Here is a 20293-nt window from a genome sequence, read left to right on the forward strand (position 1 = left end):
ATTAGCATCTCCTTAATTAGTATTTAAATCATATAAAAATTGAAATTTGTTTAATAATTTACAGTGAAGTAGTGAATCATACATCACCGAAATTCCTTTTTTGGAATCGAATATACTTTCAACTTTCAGCTGATTTATCCATTCTCTGGCGTTGTTTCAGGATAGGATAAAAATATCCACAAATTCAAATCTTGGGCACTGTAATCACATCATATCTACAAGATGGCGACTTCGAGTCTACTACTCCGACCCATAAATGCCTTCAGCATTCCTCAGATACCTAATCGATGGAATAATCTTTCCGACTCAGCTCTAATGTCAAGTGCTGCCAGCCCATCTGTTTCCAGACGCAAAATTCGACATATTGTAAGCGCAAATATGCTTTACGTGATTTTTTTTCCATGATTTATGTGTTTTCTGAAATGGGTTGTGTTTTCTTCTCTGCCCTGTTCCTTTTCTTGGGTTTATTTAGTTTAAAGGTGGTATAAGAATGCAAGTTGTTGAAGAAGAGTACGAGGTGAAGCAAATGAGGGATATGGCTGCAGCGAGAAAGAGATGGGAGGCTCTGGTAATCTTTTATTTTTTCCGCGTTTTCCTGATAATTCAACCTTGCTATTTTAAGAAGTTTAGAAATGGGAAAGCTAAATTGTCTTTCGCATACAATTTTTAACTGGAATGTGTAAATATATGCTAATGTGTCTTGTTAATTAAAGGCAGAAGTCAGATTATGTCTCTGTTCACATTGTCAATAAGATTCTCGAGAATAGATGTATTTCAGTGGTAAAGATGGTATGTCAACGATCTATGAATTCATTCTTGTAGATTATGTGGAAAAGTTCAGAATTTTCTCACATTTTCTTCAATATTGTATATTTTTTGTATGTGTCATTTTTTACTTGCATGTTAATTGCCAGAGTAAAATTGAAACTTTGATCTAGAATGATTGTTTTGTGACGAAAGACATTAGACGTTTTGATGGAACTTATATGTGTGGTTTTACGATGTATGGGGTCACGAGGAAAATTATTCTTATTTTCAAGACAATATATGACGGAAGACTTGCAATTATTCAGAATGACCATCAGGCCCCATGTTCTGTAGATTGCTCGAGAATATTCTTTGATCAATGCAGTATGAACAATGCTTTAGTATATGACATATTAATAATTTATTATAGGTCAGGGATGGGAAGGTCAATGTTCTTAGTCCAAGGGAGGCTGGCTATGCTGTTAAACTGTCAAACAAAGCTTTACTTGACGTTCGGCCCTCTTTCGAGCGTAAAAAGGTGAATACGATTTTGTTCATGCCACCAAGTTAACTTTTTTTGGTTTCATTGTTTCTTTATGGCATACGAGAGTAAAAACTGATTTTTGCTGTCTTTATACACCATGTTGATGGCTTTCATTTTTTCAAACAGTATTTCATTTTAGCTCTGTATTTCATTAGTTCAGAATTTGGAAGCTCTGTTTTGTACATCTGCTGCAAGCATGATTGTGTTAATCATTTGGTGACGATTTGACGAATGTCATGGATACTGCTTTCTAAAAGCAGTTTCTTCTACTATTGAAATTGACAAGGACGATGATTTCTTCACAACAAACTAGATCTTTAGACAATGTTTTTTATATCTTTTTTTTTCCCGATATTATTGTGTACAATTTATTAGCGTTTTGTACTCCCTTTTCTGAAGGCGTGGGTCAAAGGCTCTACATGGATTCCAATTTTTGATACCGATGATCAATTTAATGTTGGTACTCTCTCAAGGAAGATTACCGGATTTATGATGGGTAATGTAACAATTATTTTACTGGATTCTCTGAAGGACCGACAATCTTTGTTTTTAATTGATGCAACAAATTATTTTATTGGCATATTCTGTGGAAGTTATTTTCTTAAGTTATCAAAGGTCTACCTAAGATTCACTAGGTGCTAGTGTACAATTGTTCTCATTCGAGCATTTTTTTGTTTTTATTATTTCCTTTTCTGGATGACCATAATTGAATTTTTTACTTGAATCCTACTTTTAATTACTTATATCACCTATCACTTGCATTTTTCTTTTAATTACGTAGGGTAATTTGATTTTAAACGATAATAGAGACATGCAAAAAATCATCTCCTCGAAAAGGTAACTTGTGATGATGAAGTAATTATTATGATCTGATAGCACATAATGCATCCATACTATGCTAGACAGCACCATCTTTTGGGTTTGGTTTAATGATAGGATATTGTTAGAGCAATCAATTTTTTACACATTTGCTTGCATTAGTTATTACACCTTGAAGGCAACTACCGGTATAATTAACATTCCCTTTGTGTCATTTTGAATTATGTTCTCTGAATGGGCAAAAATTTTAGGTGCTAGCTTAAAAAGTGAAAGCTTTGGATGTGTTGACCTTTTACCCTAAAAATGTAGTTGTTGTGAGTTAGTCCTGCGCACCTTCACTTCAGTTTATGGTAGATGGTATGTTATGTATGGGGATGGAGTGTCATGTAGGCATGTCCGAAAAAGAAAAGGCAAGCTTTCAGATTGAAACAGAGGGAGTCTTCTAAATGCGGAGTTCGACGTGCACTGTGCACTTACCAAATGATACTTTCTTGTAATTGTGCTTGGAAAGGAAAACATGGTGCCTTTCATTCATGTGAAAGGTCTTTGAAGTTTTTTCTGATCATGTAGAGTGTACTTTTCAGGTGGATGGTGGAGTGGCATTCCTATATTATCTAATAACAAGTATGCTACAGACCAGCTTCTTTTTCTGATTAGCATTTTTCTGTGTTTTATGTTACCTATGAAAGTTTCGTATGTGTTCTTTTCTTAACAGAGAGTTCGTATCAAAAGTTGCAGATAAATTTTCAAAAGACACTGATCTTATCGTGGCTTGCCAAAAGGGGATGAGGTGAGGTATTTTTTTTATCAATGGAAGTTCACACATGAACTATTGATTCACGCTGGAATCAATAGTGTATTCATTGTTTTTCATGAAGCTGGATTAATAAGATGGCATGAGTTTGATTCATCACATACCTTACTCATCACATTTTCATGCTTAGTAGATGTTGTAATTTGTTGTGAGAGACTAGATATTGTTCAGATAGAACTTTTAATTATGTGGATGCAATGAAACACAATTTTTTGAATCGTTTTAATAAGATTACCTATTTCTGCTTTCATATTACTACTCTATCTATATACATCAAGCAATATGTTCGATCATATGTTTATGTTATAAGCTTGGAGCTCATTAAATATATAAATGTGCATTTTTTGAGTACGAGTGGTGCGTGTTTTCTTGATTGCTCGCAAGTGCACGACGCCAAGTTATAGTAAAATGTAATTTTGAGTACAAGTGTCGATCCCACGAGGAATGTATTTCTAAACTTATATTAATGCTTGTAATTGAAATAGTCTCGACTTTATTTAGAATAATCAATTGACAGATTTGTTTGCACCAATAACTAGATTGGAAATAAGTTTAATTATAGTACCAAATAGTAGCAAACAACCATGGAATAAAAGATCTAGAGGTCCGATTTCACGCAACTATCCACCATGTGTTATTTTGTGTAGCTATATTATAAATGTCCTTCTTATTCATTAGCCAAGAATTCTATAATTATCTACTCCCTCTCCCGAGTGCTAAGTAGATACTAATTATCTAACAAATGAAAACATTAAGATTGGAAAAATACAAATGAACAATAAGGAAAACTTATATAGCATAATTCATAAATCCCCAACACATGGTTTCTAGTTTTGTTCCATCATTCCTCTAGAAATAAAAATTAGTTCATAATAATAAAAACAACACAACAAAACATGGTTTTAAAACAAGACATATCAAATGAAAAATAAAAGAAAGAAGACTTAGAACAAGATGTTGAAGTGCTGATTCCGTCCCCGGATTTGTGCAAAAGAATTCTCAAGAACTTGATGAACTTGATCTTCAATCTTTCTTCAGCAGCCTCCACTCCTTCCTTAGCTCTCCAATACCCTAGATGGTAAGTAAAAGATGCCTTTTTATAGTCAAGACAAGCTTCCCCAAGCAGCACACCATTTTCATAGACTTTTATTCGAAGTCCACAAAGTTACAGATTTTTCGGACTCTGTTTTGCGAAGGACCGCGAGTGCGCTACAACACAGACCGCGGGTGCGGTGTGCTTTCGGCAGAAATTTCTGAAATTGATCTTCATAACCGCGGGTGCGCTGCAATGTAGACCGCGGGTGCGCTGGAGCTTCGGCCATTTTTTATCTTTTGCACTTTCCAATTCAACACTTTACCACTCCAAACTCTCATTCTAAGCTTCCAAACTACAACAACAAAAACAACAACAAATCACATAAAACCTACTCAAAAATCACAAAATTCCAAGTTAAAAACAAGTAATCAAAGTACAATAAATTGCACTTATCAAACTCCCCCAAACTTAAGATTTTGCTAGTCCCGAGCAAAACAAAACAACATAAACAAACAAGTCATGAAATACTTTAAAGAACTTGGCCTCAAGATATTTTAACTAACTCTTCATGCATTCACAATTCAAATCAATTCAACCAATTTTTCATCCGGATATAATCATGCAATCGGTTAATTTTCTTAACTTCTAATCTCTTCAACTCATGTTTCAAAACATTCTCAATCGATTTCAATTTTTACAAACACAAATCAAGAGGTCTTTTCCGGTTAAAAATTGGGTTCAAAGCAATATTTATTCAAGAAAGGAATACCCAATAAATATTTGATGCAATGAGGTGTGTGTAAAATTGATCAAGATTCGTACTCAATGAAAGTGTTTATCGATTGTCCATAAGCTAGATCCTCCCAGTCACTCTCCACTAGTATATTGGACAACTATGACTAGGTTAATAGGATTTTCAATGGTTGTAATGTTAGGCCTTGGCTCATGGCTACAAATAAAAATTAGGAGTTCAAATAAGGGAGTAAGTTGAATTTTATCTCTTTTGCAAACTCCACTTTTTCTTTTATCTCCATTTTTTATTCATTTCATCTCTTTTTCTCCCATTTTTCTCCAACTTCTTCAATCACACATCATTCATCAATTTTTCTTTTCTTTTCTTTTGTAGGAGAATATCACTTTCTTTAATCTTTTGAATTCTTACTCCCTTGAGAAGGTAGGAAATAATTGTATAAGATATTCAAAAGATTGGTAAATGTGGGATAATTGAAAGAATATTCGAATGGGGTCTTTTACACATATTTACGTGTGCCATTCAAATTCATATAAGCTCAAAGAGGTGACAAATGCTAAATTAATTTTATTTGGTGGCTTGAACGGCTCAATCGATCCAAAAATCACCTAAATCATTCCTAAATCATAATTTGTCCGTATTTCGCCTCGAGTGATGTTTGGATAGTTCTAGACAAAATCTCAATTCACCAACACAAAGTAGAATCTAATCATCGTGAAAAATGTTGTCTCAATGCATCAACCAAATATATATATATTCAAAAGAAAAGTGTTTGGCTTCCAAGAAATTTCAAAAACACAATTCTTTTCTCATATAAGCTCAAGAGGGCTTAAAATGAATATTTATGAACAATATAAATAGGCCCAAATAAAGTCAAAGATTGCCTCAATCATATATGTGTTTGCAAAAATTTATTTCGATGTCAAATGAAAATCACAGAGTTGTATAGAAACTATAAGTTTCAAACTTACCAAATCTCATGATTGTTCTCTAAATTTTTCAAATTGATCGATTAACATGAATGTAATGCATGACTTTTCTTCTTATTGCAACATTTTTCTTTTCTCATCATTGGCCATATATAAAAAAAAAATATTTCATGACTAAAACACTACAAACACACAAGCAAACAAAAAAAAACTCAAAAGTAATTAAAACACTCAAATTACACTAAATAAATAAATAAACACACAAAATAAAATAAAATAAAATAAATAAATAAACAACATCTCTCCCAAACTAAAACATGTGCATCGTGCTCGATGTAAATAAGCATGAAAATTAGAGGAATACACATACCTCGGGCAACGACCGTCAGTGGTCATCGCCATCCTCATCATCTGCGTCATCATGGGGTGGATGGAACTCCGGCGGGTGGTATATGGGTGGCCACTGTGGAGGAGGTGGAAATGGATTGCCAGAGGTTGAAGCCGATGGAAATTTCTGAGCCAAGACAGATGTAAAATCCATCATATATCCCATAAATGTATCGGTCCTAAACCGAAACTCATCCATGTTTTGGCGTTGATTTCGCATTTCTTCTTCCAAAATGGTCAACCTATCTCTCCTATTTCGTTGTTGCGGTTGTGGTTCTTGAGCTTGAGCCTGGGCACGTCTCTCTGCAGCTCGTCTGTTAAATTCCCTTTCAGCGCGACGTGCCGCCGCTTGTTCACCTCTCACTACCCTATGTGGTTGAACTTCCACAATGGGATTTTTCGGCTTTAACAATTCTTCATTCACTGCCCAAGTCACTCCCGCATTCTGGCATAATGCCGTGATAAGAGAAGGGTCGAGGAGTCCACTAGGAGAGTTACCTCTTGCATAATCAAGCATCGAACTCTGAAGCAATTGACCTAAATCAATTGTCTTCCCCATCATAATGCAAAAAGTAAGAATAGCCCTCTCCTTGATGACTGTGGTGGTATGCTCGGTAGGCTTAATCCTAGCAGAAATAAAAGAATACCAATCTTTGGCAACTCTTTTCAGATCAGATTTGGCTAGGCTGACATGCACATCATCCCTCATTCTCCACTCCGCTCTCTCTATGCAAATTGTTTGAAGAATATTATTATAATCAACATGCTCAGTCCTGTATTCTTCATATTCATCGTGCATTACATGAGGGATACCATATAACGTATTGATCGTATGTGCATCAAAGGCTACCATTTTTTCTCGCACCAACACCTTCAATTGATCATGCCTAACCTTGAGGTTAGCATAAAATTCTCTCACCAACGAAATGACAGCATCTTGTGGCTGCCTGCCAAACTCCTCCCAATGCCGAGCAGTAAGCATTAATCCAATTTCAGTTCGAGGGAAACTAAGATCAAATCCCCTTTCTTTTATAATGCTCTTGTTCAAAATTTTTCCATAGTTTTCCTCCGCATTCTCGTCCCAAAACCTGTTTGCATCAAAATTTGCAGATGATGATGCACCCTTGGATTGTTTTTTTCTTGGAGGCATTTTATCGAACACCTTTCAATCACCAACTTCTCCTCAATCCAATTCACAAAATTTAATGATTCTTGCACTCCCCCAAACTTAATACTCACAATATCCACACCTCAACAATTATACACACCAATCCAAATAACAATGTCACAAATATACTCCACAAAAATTTAATTATCTTCCATATCCAAGAGCACCAAAATTTCGAATTTTCAACAAATATACAATGGATTTGCTCACCTTGAGTGTGTTGAAATGTTTCTTGAAGAACAAAATCAAAGCTCCATTCAATTCTTGAAGAAATTTTCGAGCCCCTTTGAAACCCTAGGTTTAGTGTTGATTGTATGAAATGTAGATGGAAATTTGAGTGGAATTTGTGAAGTTATGTAGGTGTGGAGTGTATTTTTGTGCTTGAAAGATCAAAATGTGAGTGTGGAATGTATTTTGAGTGGAGTTTTTCGAAGTGGAGGAGGAAAATTTGAGATGTGTTCTTCGTTTATGTCTAAATTCTGCCCGATTCAGTTTTTAAAACCATCGACCGCGGGTGCGGTGCAAGAAGGACCGCGGGTGCGGTATGGCTTCGAATTATTTTTGATACTCAATATTCCAGGACCGCGGGTGCGGTAGATCAAAGACCGCGGGTGCGGTATGGTCTCGGCAATTCTTTTCAAAATGTTAATTCATAGACCGCGGGTGCGGTGTGCAAGGGACCGTGGGTGAGGTATAGCTTCGAAAAATGTAGCGCGAGTGCACTCCAATACAGATCGCAGGTGCAGTCTTGTCTCGGCAATTTCTTGAAAATTTTTCTTCGGTCAACTTTACTGTCTCGAACTCATGCAACTTCCTCTTCTTTGACATCACATCTTTGATGAACTTTGCATAGTTTGGCATTTGCTCTAAAGCATCGGCAAATGGAATGTTGATGTCAATCTTCTTGAAAATCTCCAAAAATTTTGCAAATTGATCATCCAATTTCTTCTTTTTGAACCTCTGCGGATATGGAAGAATCGGCTTAAATACTGGAGGTTGTTCAACTTCAACCTCAGCTTTGGATCCCTCAGTTTCAACTTCTTCCACTGTCATCTCATTTTCCTCCTTCTCTTTGGAATTTTTAACCTCTAGTTCTCTTCCACTTCTCAAAGTTACAGCTTTGCATTGCTCCTTTGGATTCACTTCAGTATTACTTGGGAATTGACCTTTATTTTGATCTCTCAATGCATTAGCCAATTGTCCAATCTGTGTCTCCAATGATTTCATTGTGGCACCCATATTCCCCATGTGAGTTTCCATGCCATCAAGACGAGATTCAGTCCTAGCCATCCTTTTACTAGATTCAGCAACAAATGTCCCAACTAGATCCTCAAATGAAGGTTTTCCTTTCCCCTTTGATGTATTGAACCCCGGTGGAGGACACATTCTTATTATTAGCATATGAAAAATTCTCATGATTTCTCAAACCAGGATGATAAGTGTTAGGGGGAGGGTTACCTCGATATCCTCCGTAGCCACCAAAATTCCTATTGTTGATATAATGAGCCTCATCAGGAATATGTGGTTCTTCAGTAACAACCGATGCATTTTCAACCTCTGATGTACTAGCCTTATTCATAGCTGCAATTTGAGTTGTTAAAGCTGAAACTTGCGCGGTGAGTGATGTAATAGGATCTATGGCATAAATTCCAGCTTGCTTCTTTACTCCTGACCTCTCAGACGGCCACTGATAACTGTTAATGGTCATCTGTTCAAGCAAATCATATGCTTGATCAGGTGAATTTGCAAATATCGTGCCTCCAGCTGCTGCATCCACAGTGCCTCTTGTTTGTCCATTTAAACCATTATAAAACAATTCAATCTGTACCTAATCTTCAAAACCATGGTTTGGACACCTCCTCAACAACTCCTTATACCGTTCTCATGCCTCATATAATTGCTCAAAGTCAATCTGCCTAAAAGTACGTATCTCAATTTTCAACTGTGCAGACTTCGCAGGTGGAAAATATTTAGCAAGAAACTTGGTTGCTAATTCCTGCCATGTAGTGATACTCCCCAGAGGAAGCGATTGGAGCCATCCTCTTGCTTGATCCCTAAGAGAAAAAGGAAACAAGCGCAATCGAATTATATCATCAGAAACACCATTTATTTTTACCGTGTCAGTGATTTCAAGGAATGTTCTGAGATGTAGATGAGGATCTGCAGTAGCGGCTCCCCCAAACTGGTTCTGTTGAACCATGTTTATCAATGCGGGTTTGAGCTCAAAGTTGTTTGCATTGATAGTCCCTCGTGCTATGCCCGAGTAATGAGCATTCAGTACCGGCCTAAAATGATCTCTGATGTGTATTGCAGGGGGTGGATTTTCATTATCTCTGTTGTCAGCCATTGCTTGAATCTCTTCTCTTCTTGCCTTTCTTAATCTTCTTACGGTTCTTTCGATCTCAGGATCAAAGATAAGCAAGTCAAGATTTTGCGATCTTCGCATGCACTGTTAAACAAAGATAAGAAACAAATCAATGTTTAATGTAAAACAACAAAAACAGCTCTAAATTAAAATCTAGACTAATTGGTAACAATACTAATATAAATTTATAATAAACACTCCTCGGCAACGGCGCCAAAAACTTGGTGCGTGTTTTCTTGATTGCTCGCAAGTGCACGACGTCAAGTTATAGTAAAATGTAATTTTGAGTACAAGTGTCGATCCCACGAGGAATGTATTTCTAAACTTATATTAGTGCTTGTAATTGAAATAGTCTCGACTTTATTTAGAATAATCAATTGACAGATTTGTTTGCACCAATAACTAGATAGGAAATAAGTTGAATTATAGTACCAAATAGTAGTAAACAACCATGGAATAAAAGATCTAGAGGTCCGATTTCACGCAACTATCCACCATGTGTTATTTTGTGTAGCTATATTATAAATGTCCTTCTTATTCATTAGCCAAGAATTCTATAATTATCTACTCCCTCTCCCGAGTGCTAAGTAGATACTAATTATCTAACAAAGGATTGTAACGTCCCCGTCAACAATCTATAATTAAATAACACAATAAGCAATAACTTCTTTTAATGGCTTCAATAGCAATATATGTGTCCCCGAACTATATAAATGCCATCGATGTATTTTTCCCTTTCTTGTTTATAAATTTCCTTTTCCAAGTGATAAATTATAAACATAAGAATCATTCAAGATATGGCCAGTAAAATGAAAGCATTAAGATTGGAAAAATACAAATGAACAATAAGGAAAACTTATATAGCATAATTCATAAATCCCAACACATGGTTTCTAGTTTTGTTCCATCATTCCTCTAGAAATAAAAATTAGTTCATAATAATAAAAACAACACAACAAAACATGGTTTTAAAACAAGACATATCAAATGAAAAATAAAAGAAAGAAGACTTAGAACAAGATGTTGAAGTGCTGATTCCGTCCCCGGATTTGTGCAAAAGAATTCTCAAGAACTTGATGAACCTGATCTTCAATCTTTCTTCAGCAGCCTCCACTCCTTCCTTAGCTCTCCAATACCCTAGATGGTAAGTAAAAGATGCCTTTTTATAGTCCAGACAAGCTTCCCCACGCAGCACACCATTTTCATAGACTTTTATTCGAAGTCCACAAAGTTACAGATTTTCGGACTCTGTTTTGCGAAGGACCGCGGGTGCGCTACAACACAGACCGCGGGTGCGGTGTTGTTTCGGGGAAACTTTCATTTTCGAACTACGAAGACCGCGGGTGCGCTTGAAATGTTACCGCGGGTGCGGTGTGCTTTCGGCAGAAATTTCTGAAATTGATCTTCATAACCGCGGGTGCGCTGCAATGTAGACCGCGGGTGCGCTGGAGCTTCGGCCATTTTTTATCTTTTGCACTTTCCAATTCAACACTTTACTACTCTAAACTCTCATTCTAAGCTTCCAAACTACAACAACAAATCACATAAAACCTGCTCAAAAATCACAAAATTCCAAGTTAAAAACAAGTAATAAAAGTACAATAAATTGCACTTATCAACGAGGATGCTATTTTTGTATTGTTGTACAATAATTATGGTAAAGAGTTGAGCTGGTTTCTAGGTAGACATGATGAATGGTATGTGGTTGTCATTTTTATCAACACCCATATGCTATTTAACCCCTTCCAAGTTCCACTTGTGTTTCTTTTTAAAATAGTTAAATAACTTTTGGTTATTTTCCTATGTTGTATCTTTAGTTTTTCAATAAAAGATATTTATGCTAATTGACGGGAAGAATTTCCAGTGCGCACCTACTCATCTCATCTAGGTAGATGAAAGAACACGACCAGATTCAAATTTTATTGTTATTTCACTTATATGGAAGTACCCTGGCAAGTTGTCCCAAGATTTACTTGTTTTGATACACTACTTCATAACATAAAGGTACATCAGAAAAGGATAATGATTATTTGACCGTAAGTATAGATTCTTTGACTTATGGACTACTTTGGATTGGAGTTCCTCAGTGTCCTTGTCATGTCAAATAAATCATATCTACACCGTATTGAAATGTCTCATTGAACTTCAAAGTTTCCGGAATTAATAAGATATATACCAACTCGTTTTTTTCCCAAGTCCTTTCCTAAACCAGTTTGTGATCAGGCAGATCCCTTGCGGCTTGTGAGCTATTATACAATGCTGGCTATGAAAACATCTTTTGGGTTCAAGGGGGTCTGGAGGCTGCTGAAGAAGAGGTGATGACATCTGGAATCATATTGTACATTAGTTTCTTATCTTTCCCTTTATTTTTTTTTCGTTTTTCTTCCATTTGGCATACATTGTGTGACTTCCTGTTTATTGTAGGACCTTGAAAGAGAAGGACCCCAGCCCTTTAAATTTGCTGGAATTGGGGGCCTTTCAGAATTTCTTGGGTACGTGTAATGAAATTTCATTTCTGTTTTGGGTTATCATCATTTTTACCCCTTCTGGCAAGAGGATTTTGGTAACTTGTGTTGTACGTAGCAATCAACATGCATAAAGAGAGTCTCATTTTGTTTTCTGCTATGTTAGATGGACGGATCAACAAAGAGCTGCAGCGGCTAATGAAGGTTTGGGTTACCGACTGGTTTTCTCTGCTCGCTTGGTAATTGGTTCTATCATGCAAGACTGGTTGGTAACTGCTTAGGTCCAATGTTTTTCAATTAAAGACATTTTCCTTGCAGCTTGGACTCATTTTTGCTGTTGATGCACTGTTTCTTGGGGCACAACAAGTGGGTCGGTATCTGCAAGACTTCAGGTCTCACTGAAGATAAAAGCACAAGGTCTTTTTTGTTGCGGTGGAAGCAAAGGGGATCATGATTTGTACCTTGGAGAGTAGTCCGGTATTGCTCCAACCCATGATGTCTAGGTTACCAAGGTGGTGCAGTAGTTATTCCTTGCATTTCGTGTAGTAAAATAACTCGTTTGGATCGACATAATTGTGTTGGCTTGTAGAAGTAGGCGAAAATGGCATATCTTGGCATCTTCAGTTTTATTGATTTTTTGTTCCCATGTTCTGTAGTTCTTACAAACATTATGTCTGTTATGGAACTCTACTGGATTTTGATTTTTGGCGCAAATGCTATGATATGCTTCAACTTATTGTTCATTATTTCGTACCTAAACAAATCACTTTGAAAATACAAAGATGAGATAATATTATTTTGAAATTATATAATTTAGAACAGCAAGTATATTAGTATTATTCCTTTTTTTTTATTAACGATTTAATTTAACATGTTCGTTAATTTTGTCCTTTTTTAAAAAAAAATTAAAGCATTATATATTTTTATGTTAATCTATACTATTTTATCTATACTTCTATACTATTTTATTAAGTTTGAGACCCTTAGAGTAATTAACTTTGTGTCGTGGTCTGTTTTAATAATTATTTATATTAATAAAATGTTAAATTTTTAGTGCAAGTCATATGTAGTTCAGCGGATAGAATCATTGTTTCTTGGAGTTTAGGTGATAGGTTCTTCAATTCTCATTGAGGTTATTTTTTTATTCTTCTATTTTTCGATTTATTTTTTAATTTATATATCAAAATCACAGTGTAGTCTCTCGCTATTTCTTATAATTATATTTTGATCCTCATTTTTTTATTTTTTAATCTATATATCAAAATTACAGTGTAATTTCTCGCTATTTCTTATAATTATATTTTGATCATCATTTAAATATAAATCAAATAAATTATAAAAAATATTATACAAAAACGCAACGCTTAGTTTATTTATAATTTGTAGACACTAGGCCCATTAACTTAACTCAACCATGGTAGTGCGAAAACGTTGAACCCTAGTTAACCTCCGCAAACCGACAGCTTGATTATTAATGGGCATCATCACCGAAAGCAAGGGTATTGTATTCGCCACGTGTACGGTTGGATTTCTATGCAACTGATTCTTCATCATATTTAGCGATTAGTATAATGTTCCGCGTCGCCATCCGTAGGGTTTCGTATTCGCAAATTCTCTCTCAACGATTGCGTTATCTTCCTGTTTTCTATTTTTTTCTTCGTTTCTCTCTCGAATTTTCAGCATTTATCTCATGGAGACGGAACGCGTGACTGAGTTGGAGATGGATCGACGGCCGAGAAAGAGGCCGCGGTTGGGTTGGGATGTTGTTCCTCAACAGCCGAAGGTGATTTTAAGATCTAATCTTTAAATCATAGTTTTTGTTCATTTTGTTTGGTTTTTTTTGTAGATCTGATGGAATAATTATCAGGTATGAAAATATATTGATCTTTATGGATTTAATTGTGACTAAAGTAGGATTTTTATGCTTAGGTTTTTTTACCAGGGATATTTTATTTGAGATCTGGAAGATTATTACATATGGTTGCTAAAGTTAATATATTGATAAATTATGGTCGACTTTAAGTTTGAATTTCTCGTATTGTTGTAGGTAATTAAGGCTCGCTTAAATTATTTGCCTTTTGGCATCTGAACAAGAAGCCGTATGTTTATTTGACGTGAAATTGGGGTTTTTAATTAATTTGACGGTTAGAGACTCAAAATAAAATTAAGTAACTTTTTTTATTTATTAATATAAAAATTTATGTGTATTTTTCTGAGGCCAAACATAATTATTATTTTGATAATGTTTTTATACAGCCATGTTACTTCAATGCGTTATAATTAGTGCAGAAATAACTTGATCTATGAGTTCGATTTCTTTGTTTCAAATATTGATGTCAAAATGTTTTTCCGCTTCTATCAATGAATCTTTGTGATGAATAATTCTTTGATTTGAGCACGTTAGTTTTATTTCAAACTAGTGTTGGCTTAAGGTTTTTATTTGGTTTGACATGTCAAAGAACCCAGTTTAGCTTGGCCTGAAAGCTATTGTAGAGGAGGTAAATGTCATTAATAATTGTGTTATTGAGAAAACATGAATGGATGCGTGTGTGTAGGCTCAGCTAGGATTGTTTTGTGGACAAGAGATTGGGAATGTGACAAGCTTTGCTCCTTCAAGAACACTCTCGAATCATCCAACTTCTCTCTTTGTTAAGGGCTTGGGTCCAAATGGTTCCCCCCCATGGCGAGAAGATGACAAAGATGGCCATTATATATTTGAGCTCGGAGAAAATTTAACTCCTCGCTGTAACTACTTCTACCACATCAGAACCTATTATTTTCATTGTTGCCTCCATCATATATGGCCTACTGTGAATGCATTTAGCTTATTGCATCTATTAATTTACAAAACCATGAAATCTTGGTTAATTTTTGTGTTGGAATAACTGTCGGTACTTCCCCATATTGACTCTTGGGGCCTAATCTGAATTTAGGTTTTCAAATACTTGAAATTTATTACTTTGACTTGGTAACCAAAATTAGACCTTCTTTAAGTTTCTAATTGTCCTGTTAACTTATCTTGCTATTTCTTGTTTGCAGATAAGATCCATAGCAAGATGGGTGAAGGTATGCGAAATCTACCTGTTCGCTTGGTCTTGTTCTCTACTAATACGGTCTCTGATATATGAAATTTTGCCTTTCAGGCACCTTTGGTCAGGTTTTGGAATGTTGGGACAGGGAAAGAAAAGAAATGGTTGCTATTAAAATTGTTCGCAGTACTAAGAAATACCGTGATGCAGCTATGATTGAGGTAGAAGTGCTCCAACAACTTGTTAGACATGACAAATGTGCTGAACGGTGAGTTCCTTTTTCAACTTGGTGCCAGACAGTATATTGTCACTATTTTGGCTGTTGGTTAGTATATGCAGTGGTTGAACGAGTTTATTTCTTGCAGTTGTGTACAAATACGGAACTGGTTTGACTATCGAAACCATATCTGTATCGTAAGTATATGATTGATTCGGTGGATTATATTCCCCCAACCTAACACACATTTGGGGATTAAGATTTGGATGGACTTAAATGGTTTTAACAGGTCTTTGAGAAACTTGGGCCAAGCTTATACGATTTCCTTCGCAAAAACAATTATCGCTCATTTCCCATTGATCTTGTCCGTGAGATTGGCAGACAACTTTTGGAATGTGTAGCATGTGTGTAAATAGTTTCTCTTCATCCATAATGATGTTCATAATTGCTTGATTTTCAATATAATGCTATATTTTTATTTTTTTTCTTCTTCTACAACTCCCTCAAAGGAAGTGGTTTATGCCACTTCACCCAAGTGGTGGTGGTTAATGCTATATTATGCCAAATGGTTTTTGTACTATTTTACACAAACGAACAACAAAATTTGTTTGTAATAATATTTATTCTAGGTTTGGCATATTTTTATGCATGCCTAACGGTTTTCTTTGGCACTTTTTTTCAACATTGTGTTGATTGGCTTTTCTAATCTCAGTTATTCATGATTTGCGGCTCATCCATACGGACTTGAAGCCTGAGAATATTCTGTTTGTTTCTCCTGAGTACATAAAAGTTCCCGAGCACAAGGTAGCCTTTTAACTGGCCTTTTTACATATTACATGCACTGAACATTTGTGCGATATGAGATTTATCGAACCAGTTTGTGTTGGGTTCTAGCATTTGTACTATCTTTGAGTTTTGGCTTATCTTCCAGGTTTCATCCAAGTCTATAAAGGATAGTTCATACTACAAGAGAATTCCCAAATCAAGTGCCATAAAGGTCATTGATTTTGGTAGCACGACTTATGACAGGCAGGATCAGTCATACATTGTGTCCACTCGACATTACAGAGCTCCTGAAGTCATTCTAGGTACGCTAAATTAATGAAAATTATTTATATTTTTTATACTTATTTACTCTAGGTAATATCTTATTCCAATCTCTGTTCAGGACTTGGATGGAGTTACCCATGTGACGTATGGAGTGTGGGCTGTATCTTAGTGGAGCTTTGCTCGGTATGTCTGTTCGATACCTCTTCGTTTGTTGTTTTGAATATGTGCTACTTTGGTTGCATTTTCCTGATATAATTTACTCTATAATTGATTTGGCCACTTCCTTCCAGGGTGAAGCATTATTTCAAACGCATGAGAACTTGGAACACCTTGCAATGATGGAAAGAGTCCTTGGACCGTTACCTCAGCACATGCTCAAGAGAGCCGAGTAAGCTAGTGTCTCCAACCTCTTCACATTTAAAACAAACAACGGATATTGCAATGTTTTTCAACGCATTTTATGTTTCAGCCGACATGCGGAGAAGTACATAAGAAGAGGTAGGTTAGACTGGCCGGAGGGAGCAACATCTAGAGATAGTATTAAAGCTGTTTTGAAGTTGCCACGGCTTCCAAACTTGATTATGCAGCATGTAGATCATTCAGCAGGGGATCTCATCCATTTATTGCAAGGACTTTTGAGATACGATCCCTCTGAAAGAATCTCAGCCGTAGAAGCCCTCAGACATCCTTTTTTCTCCAGAGATCATCCAAGGAGATCTTGATGGAAAAGATGAGCTTTTATGATTCACCGTGCTATCAAACATATGCCGAGGACAAAGCAAAGCGATTTGAGGCAGCAAGGGATGCCTATTTGAGGCGGGAATGGCCTCTGAATGGTGTGTGCTAGGCTAGTGTGGGGAATGACTCCATATGTTCTAGGGCTTGCAGGTGTATGTTGTACATAACGAAAGTCACCGCTCTCATGGTTTTCCATAGGCGCGCCTTTTTTAACCAGATTTTGCTTCTGCTTGTTTGACCTAATATGATTTGTCGACGCTCCCATTTTTAATTTGTTTTTCATTTTTATGCACGGACGGACGGACCAAATATTACGAAAATCTGAAGGTTTGAATTCAATTCGGATTCGTTTTATTCGAATTAGAGTGAAAATTTTAAATTTTTTTATTTGATTTTGTTAGAACTAAAGTTCGAGTTCGATTTATATTTGGTAAGTGTGAATATGAAATGAATTTTTTTCTAGTAAACTTGAAAAGTTAATGTGGTTTGGGTCGTTTAAACACCGATATAACATATCCCGACAATATAATGGTCAATGATACCCTGTTCTTAAATGTCAATTGCTTGGCCAGGTTGATACCCTTTTTCATGAGAGTGAATAATAATTGGCAGTGTTTGTGCCATGGAACTCCTATATGGCAACATTTAGGGGTGGATATCGTACCGAACTACGGTACCGTATATCGTATTGAAAATATCGGTATTGAATTTTTTCATACCGATATTGAAAATTCGGTATACCGAATATTCGGTATGAAAAAAGTTCATACCGGTACTGTATCGACATCGAAAATTTTGTCGGTATACCGAAAAAATTGTCGGTATACCGAATTTTTTTGGTATACCGAACTTAAATTTTAAAAAAATAATAATAAAAAATTATTTTCGGTATTTCGTTATATACCGAAATACCGAAAAAAAAATATTCTGTACCGATACCGAAAATTTCGGTACGCTATCATACCGTATCGAAATTTTCAATATACCGATTTTTTCGGTAAGTTCGGTATTTTTTCGGTACGATTTTTCGGTATTTCGATATTTCGGTATTTTTTCCCACCCCTAGCAACATCGAATCGAGAATTTCGCCCTAATAACCTATTGCACGAGCCTCTCCAAAACATTGCGTGGCATTTTCTTTTTACCTCTTCACAACTGAAACTTGGCAGAAAATCCTTATTTCACAATTTCATGAAACAGATATGGAGACAAATTTGAAAACTCTGGGTTTTTGGAAAGATCTTTTACCATTGATGCAGAAGGATAACAAACAAACATGAAAATTCAAAATATAATTTTTATTATTTTTCTAAATATCTTAAATTTATTATACGTATACATACTTGTTAGATAATAAAATATATTATTGAAAATCATTTAGGGTGTGTTTGGATGCTTAAAATTTTGGATTTGGATTTGGAAGTAAAATTGGATTTAGAATTACATTTGAAAATTCATGGATTTAGAATTCCATATTGTGTTTGGTTTGAAATTTAAAATTTTTATTTAGAATTCATTTCTTGTTTGAAAAAATAATATTTGAATTTGAAAATTTAAATTTTTTCTAAAATAATATTAATTATTTTTTACAAAAATCAAGATTTAAAACATATTATTCATATTATTAGAAAAGTGAAAAATTAAAATTAATTTTATTATATATTTTCCTATATCATTTTGATTATATATTTATGTTATACAAACTACGTAATCTCTTATATAAGTAATTAATTCATTTTAACGAACACAAAATGAATTATTAAAATAAAATAATCAAACATAACATCTATATATTTAAATTTAAATTCTACGAAATAAATTATTTCAAAATTAAATATTCAAACACATTCTAATTATATAAATAGAAAAATACATTATTATCGAATAAAATATGCAAAAATAAATAAATTTATCATTTAATTCAACAATTACATATAAAGATGATAGAAGGATAATAATTAAAATTTGAGTAGGTCTCTTGTGAGACAGGTCAACCCTACCGATATTCACAATAAAAAGTAATACTCTTAGAATAAAAAGTAATATTTTTCATGGAGGTAACCCAAATAAGATATATGTATCACAAAATACGACGCGTGATACCGTCTCACACAAGTTTTTGCCTTAAAATTTCCATCAAATCTGACTAGTTTTGAGAAGATTTGTTTATACACAATGAAATCCAGTCAACTTCAGTCAAATCCCTTAAAATCCAACTAATCAAACGGTTAAAACCAAAATTTACAAATCCAAATCCCCACAAATCCAACCAAATTCATGCTTTCAAACATAGTCACTAACAAAAACAGGAGTATTTAAATATTTAAATTATATGATGTTAGAAAAATATATATTGGTCATTATATTTTGTATTTTTTATTAATACATATATAGTGGCTGAAAAAAAAGTGATTTCAAAGTATTTTAAATTATAAATAAAATCAGTAATATTTCAATTTTCTAATAATATTTATCAGTTGAAGTATTTACAATAATTTTATGTAAAATCAATAATTATATGAAAGTGGATGACACCAAAATTTCAAATTTAAGATAAGATCGAATTGTTATAAATCAACAACATTTCAAAATTATATATATATATCTTATGTATTTGGAAAATTAGCCACGAGTGCTCGAATTTTTCATTACTGGATCTGAACCTGACATATTATTTGTCTCCAACTTTGTTATGAATAACTAAAACCATGCCACGAGATGCGGCGTTGGATCCGGACCCGGATGATTCGGATTCTGAGCTCGAGTTCGTCGAGGTTAATTCCTGTGGTCGCTACGGTCGAGTGCGTACAATTCTTACTGATACTCTGCATGTTCTGACATTAATATTGTTTTTTCCCTCCTTTTTTTTTGATAAATTAAGGTTTTACGTTAGTAAATGATTTTCGTTGCTGTTCTTTGTGCTTGTAGTCACGCAGGTTTGGTCGACGAGGGTTGGGGTTACTTTGTCAGCATGAGTAGAGATTTCAGCATCAAACCAAGAATTGAGCATCATGGTTGCTTAGTCGATATTCTAAGCCGAGACGGGCTGATTGAGGATGCATACGAGTTCATAAAGAACATGCACATTAACCAAATGCTGTGATATGGAACTTTGCTTGAGTCTTATAAAGTTCATAAGCACATTGAAATAGGAGAAGAAGCGTTTAAACTCATAATCAGTTTAGAGCCTGCACATAGTGGGGATTACATGCTACATTCTAATCTATATGCATC

General features: G+C 34.9%; 2 protein-coding genes across 6 annotated transcripts; both read left to right on the forward strand.

Annotated features, from left to right (window-relative positions):
• The first annotated feature begins 70 nt into the window (after nt 1–70).
• Nucleotides 71–12761, forward strand: LOC142553297 (rhodanese-like domain-containing protein 11, chloroplastic). Of its 2 annotated transcripts, none has more exons than XM_075663452.1 (10): nt 71–366; nt 473–568; nt 1178–1285; nt 1691–1787; nt 2695–2734; nt 2826–2900; nt 11788–11898; nt 11985–12052; nt 12192–12264; nt 12344–12761. In XM_075663452.1, the coding sequence occupies exons 1-10, from the start codon at nt 223–225 to the stop codon at nt 12477–12479; spliced, it is 948 nt and encodes a 315-aa protein (XP_075519567.1). In that variant the 5' UTR covers nt 71–222; the 3' UTR covers nt 12480–12761. The 2 variants fall into 2 exon arrangements, with proteins under 2 accessions (XP_075519567.1, XP_075519568.1); XM_075663453.1 differs by having other exon boundaries at nt 75–366; nt 11788–11875.
• An 836-nt stretch (nt 12762–13597) lies between these two features.
• On the forward strand, nt 13598–17295 carry LOC142553298 (serine/threonine-protein kinase AFC2). Of its 4 annotated transcripts, XM_075663454.1 has the most exons (11): nt 13598–13808; nt 14581–14770; nt 15065–15091; nt 15169–15322; nt 15420–15468; nt 15561–15675; nt 15984–16075; nt 16203–16359; nt 16440–16504; nt 16612–16709; nt 16791–17295. In XM_075663454.1, exons 1-11 carry the CDS (start codon nt 13716–13718, stop codon nt 17041–17043), a joined length of 1293 nt encoding a protein of 430 aa, XP_075519569.1. In that variant the 5' UTR covers nt 13598–13715; the 3' UTR covers nt 17044–17295. The 4 variants fall into 4 exon arrangements, with proteins under 4 accessions (XP_075519569.1, XP_075519570.1, XP_075519572.1 ...); XM_075663455.1 differs by lacking the exon at nt 14581–14770 and having other exon boundaries at nt 13604–13808; XM_075663457.1 differs by lacking the exons at nt 14581–14770; nt 15420–15468; nt 15561–15675 and having other exon boundaries at nt 13604–13808.
• Nucleotides 17296–20293: the final 2998 nt, after the last annotated feature.

Source organism: Primulina tabacum, chromosome 8, assembly GCF_025594145.1.
Source record: "Primulina tabacum isolate GXHZ01 chromosome 8, ASM2559414v2, whole genome shotgun sequence".
In the NCBI taxonomy this organism is placed as follows: domain Eukaryota; kingdom Viridiplantae; phylum Streptophyta; class Magnoliopsida; order Lamiales; family Gesneriaceae; genus Primulina; species Primulina tabacum.

Excerpts from the sequence above, each read along its gene's own strand:
- LOC142553298 (XM_075663454.1), top strand. The coding sequence starts at position 13,716 with ATGGAGACGGAACGCGTGACTGAGTTGGAGATGGATCGACGGCCGAGA. Across the intron at positions 16,360-16,439 it reads AGCTCCTGAAGTCATTCTAG|GACTTGGATGGAGTTACCCA; the intron begins GTACGCTAAATT and ends ATCTCTGTTCAG. Across the intron at positions 16,710-16,790 it reads CACATGCTCAAGAGAGCCGA|CCGACATGCGGAGAAGTACA; the intron begins GTAAGCTAGTGT and ends TTTATGTTTCAG.
- LOC142553297 (XM_075663452.1), top strand. The coding sequence starts at position 223 with ATGGCGACTTCGAGTCTACTACTCCGACCCATAAATGCCTTCAGCATT. Across the intron at positions 11,899-11,984 it reads ATGACATCTGGAATCATATT|GACCTTGAAAGAGAAGGACC; the intron begins GTACATTAGTTT and ends TGTTTATTGTAG. Across the intron at positions 12,265-12,343 it reads TGGTTTTCTCTGCTCGCTTG|CTTGGACTCATTTTTGCTGT; the intron begins GTAATTGGTTCT and ends TTTTCCTTGCAG.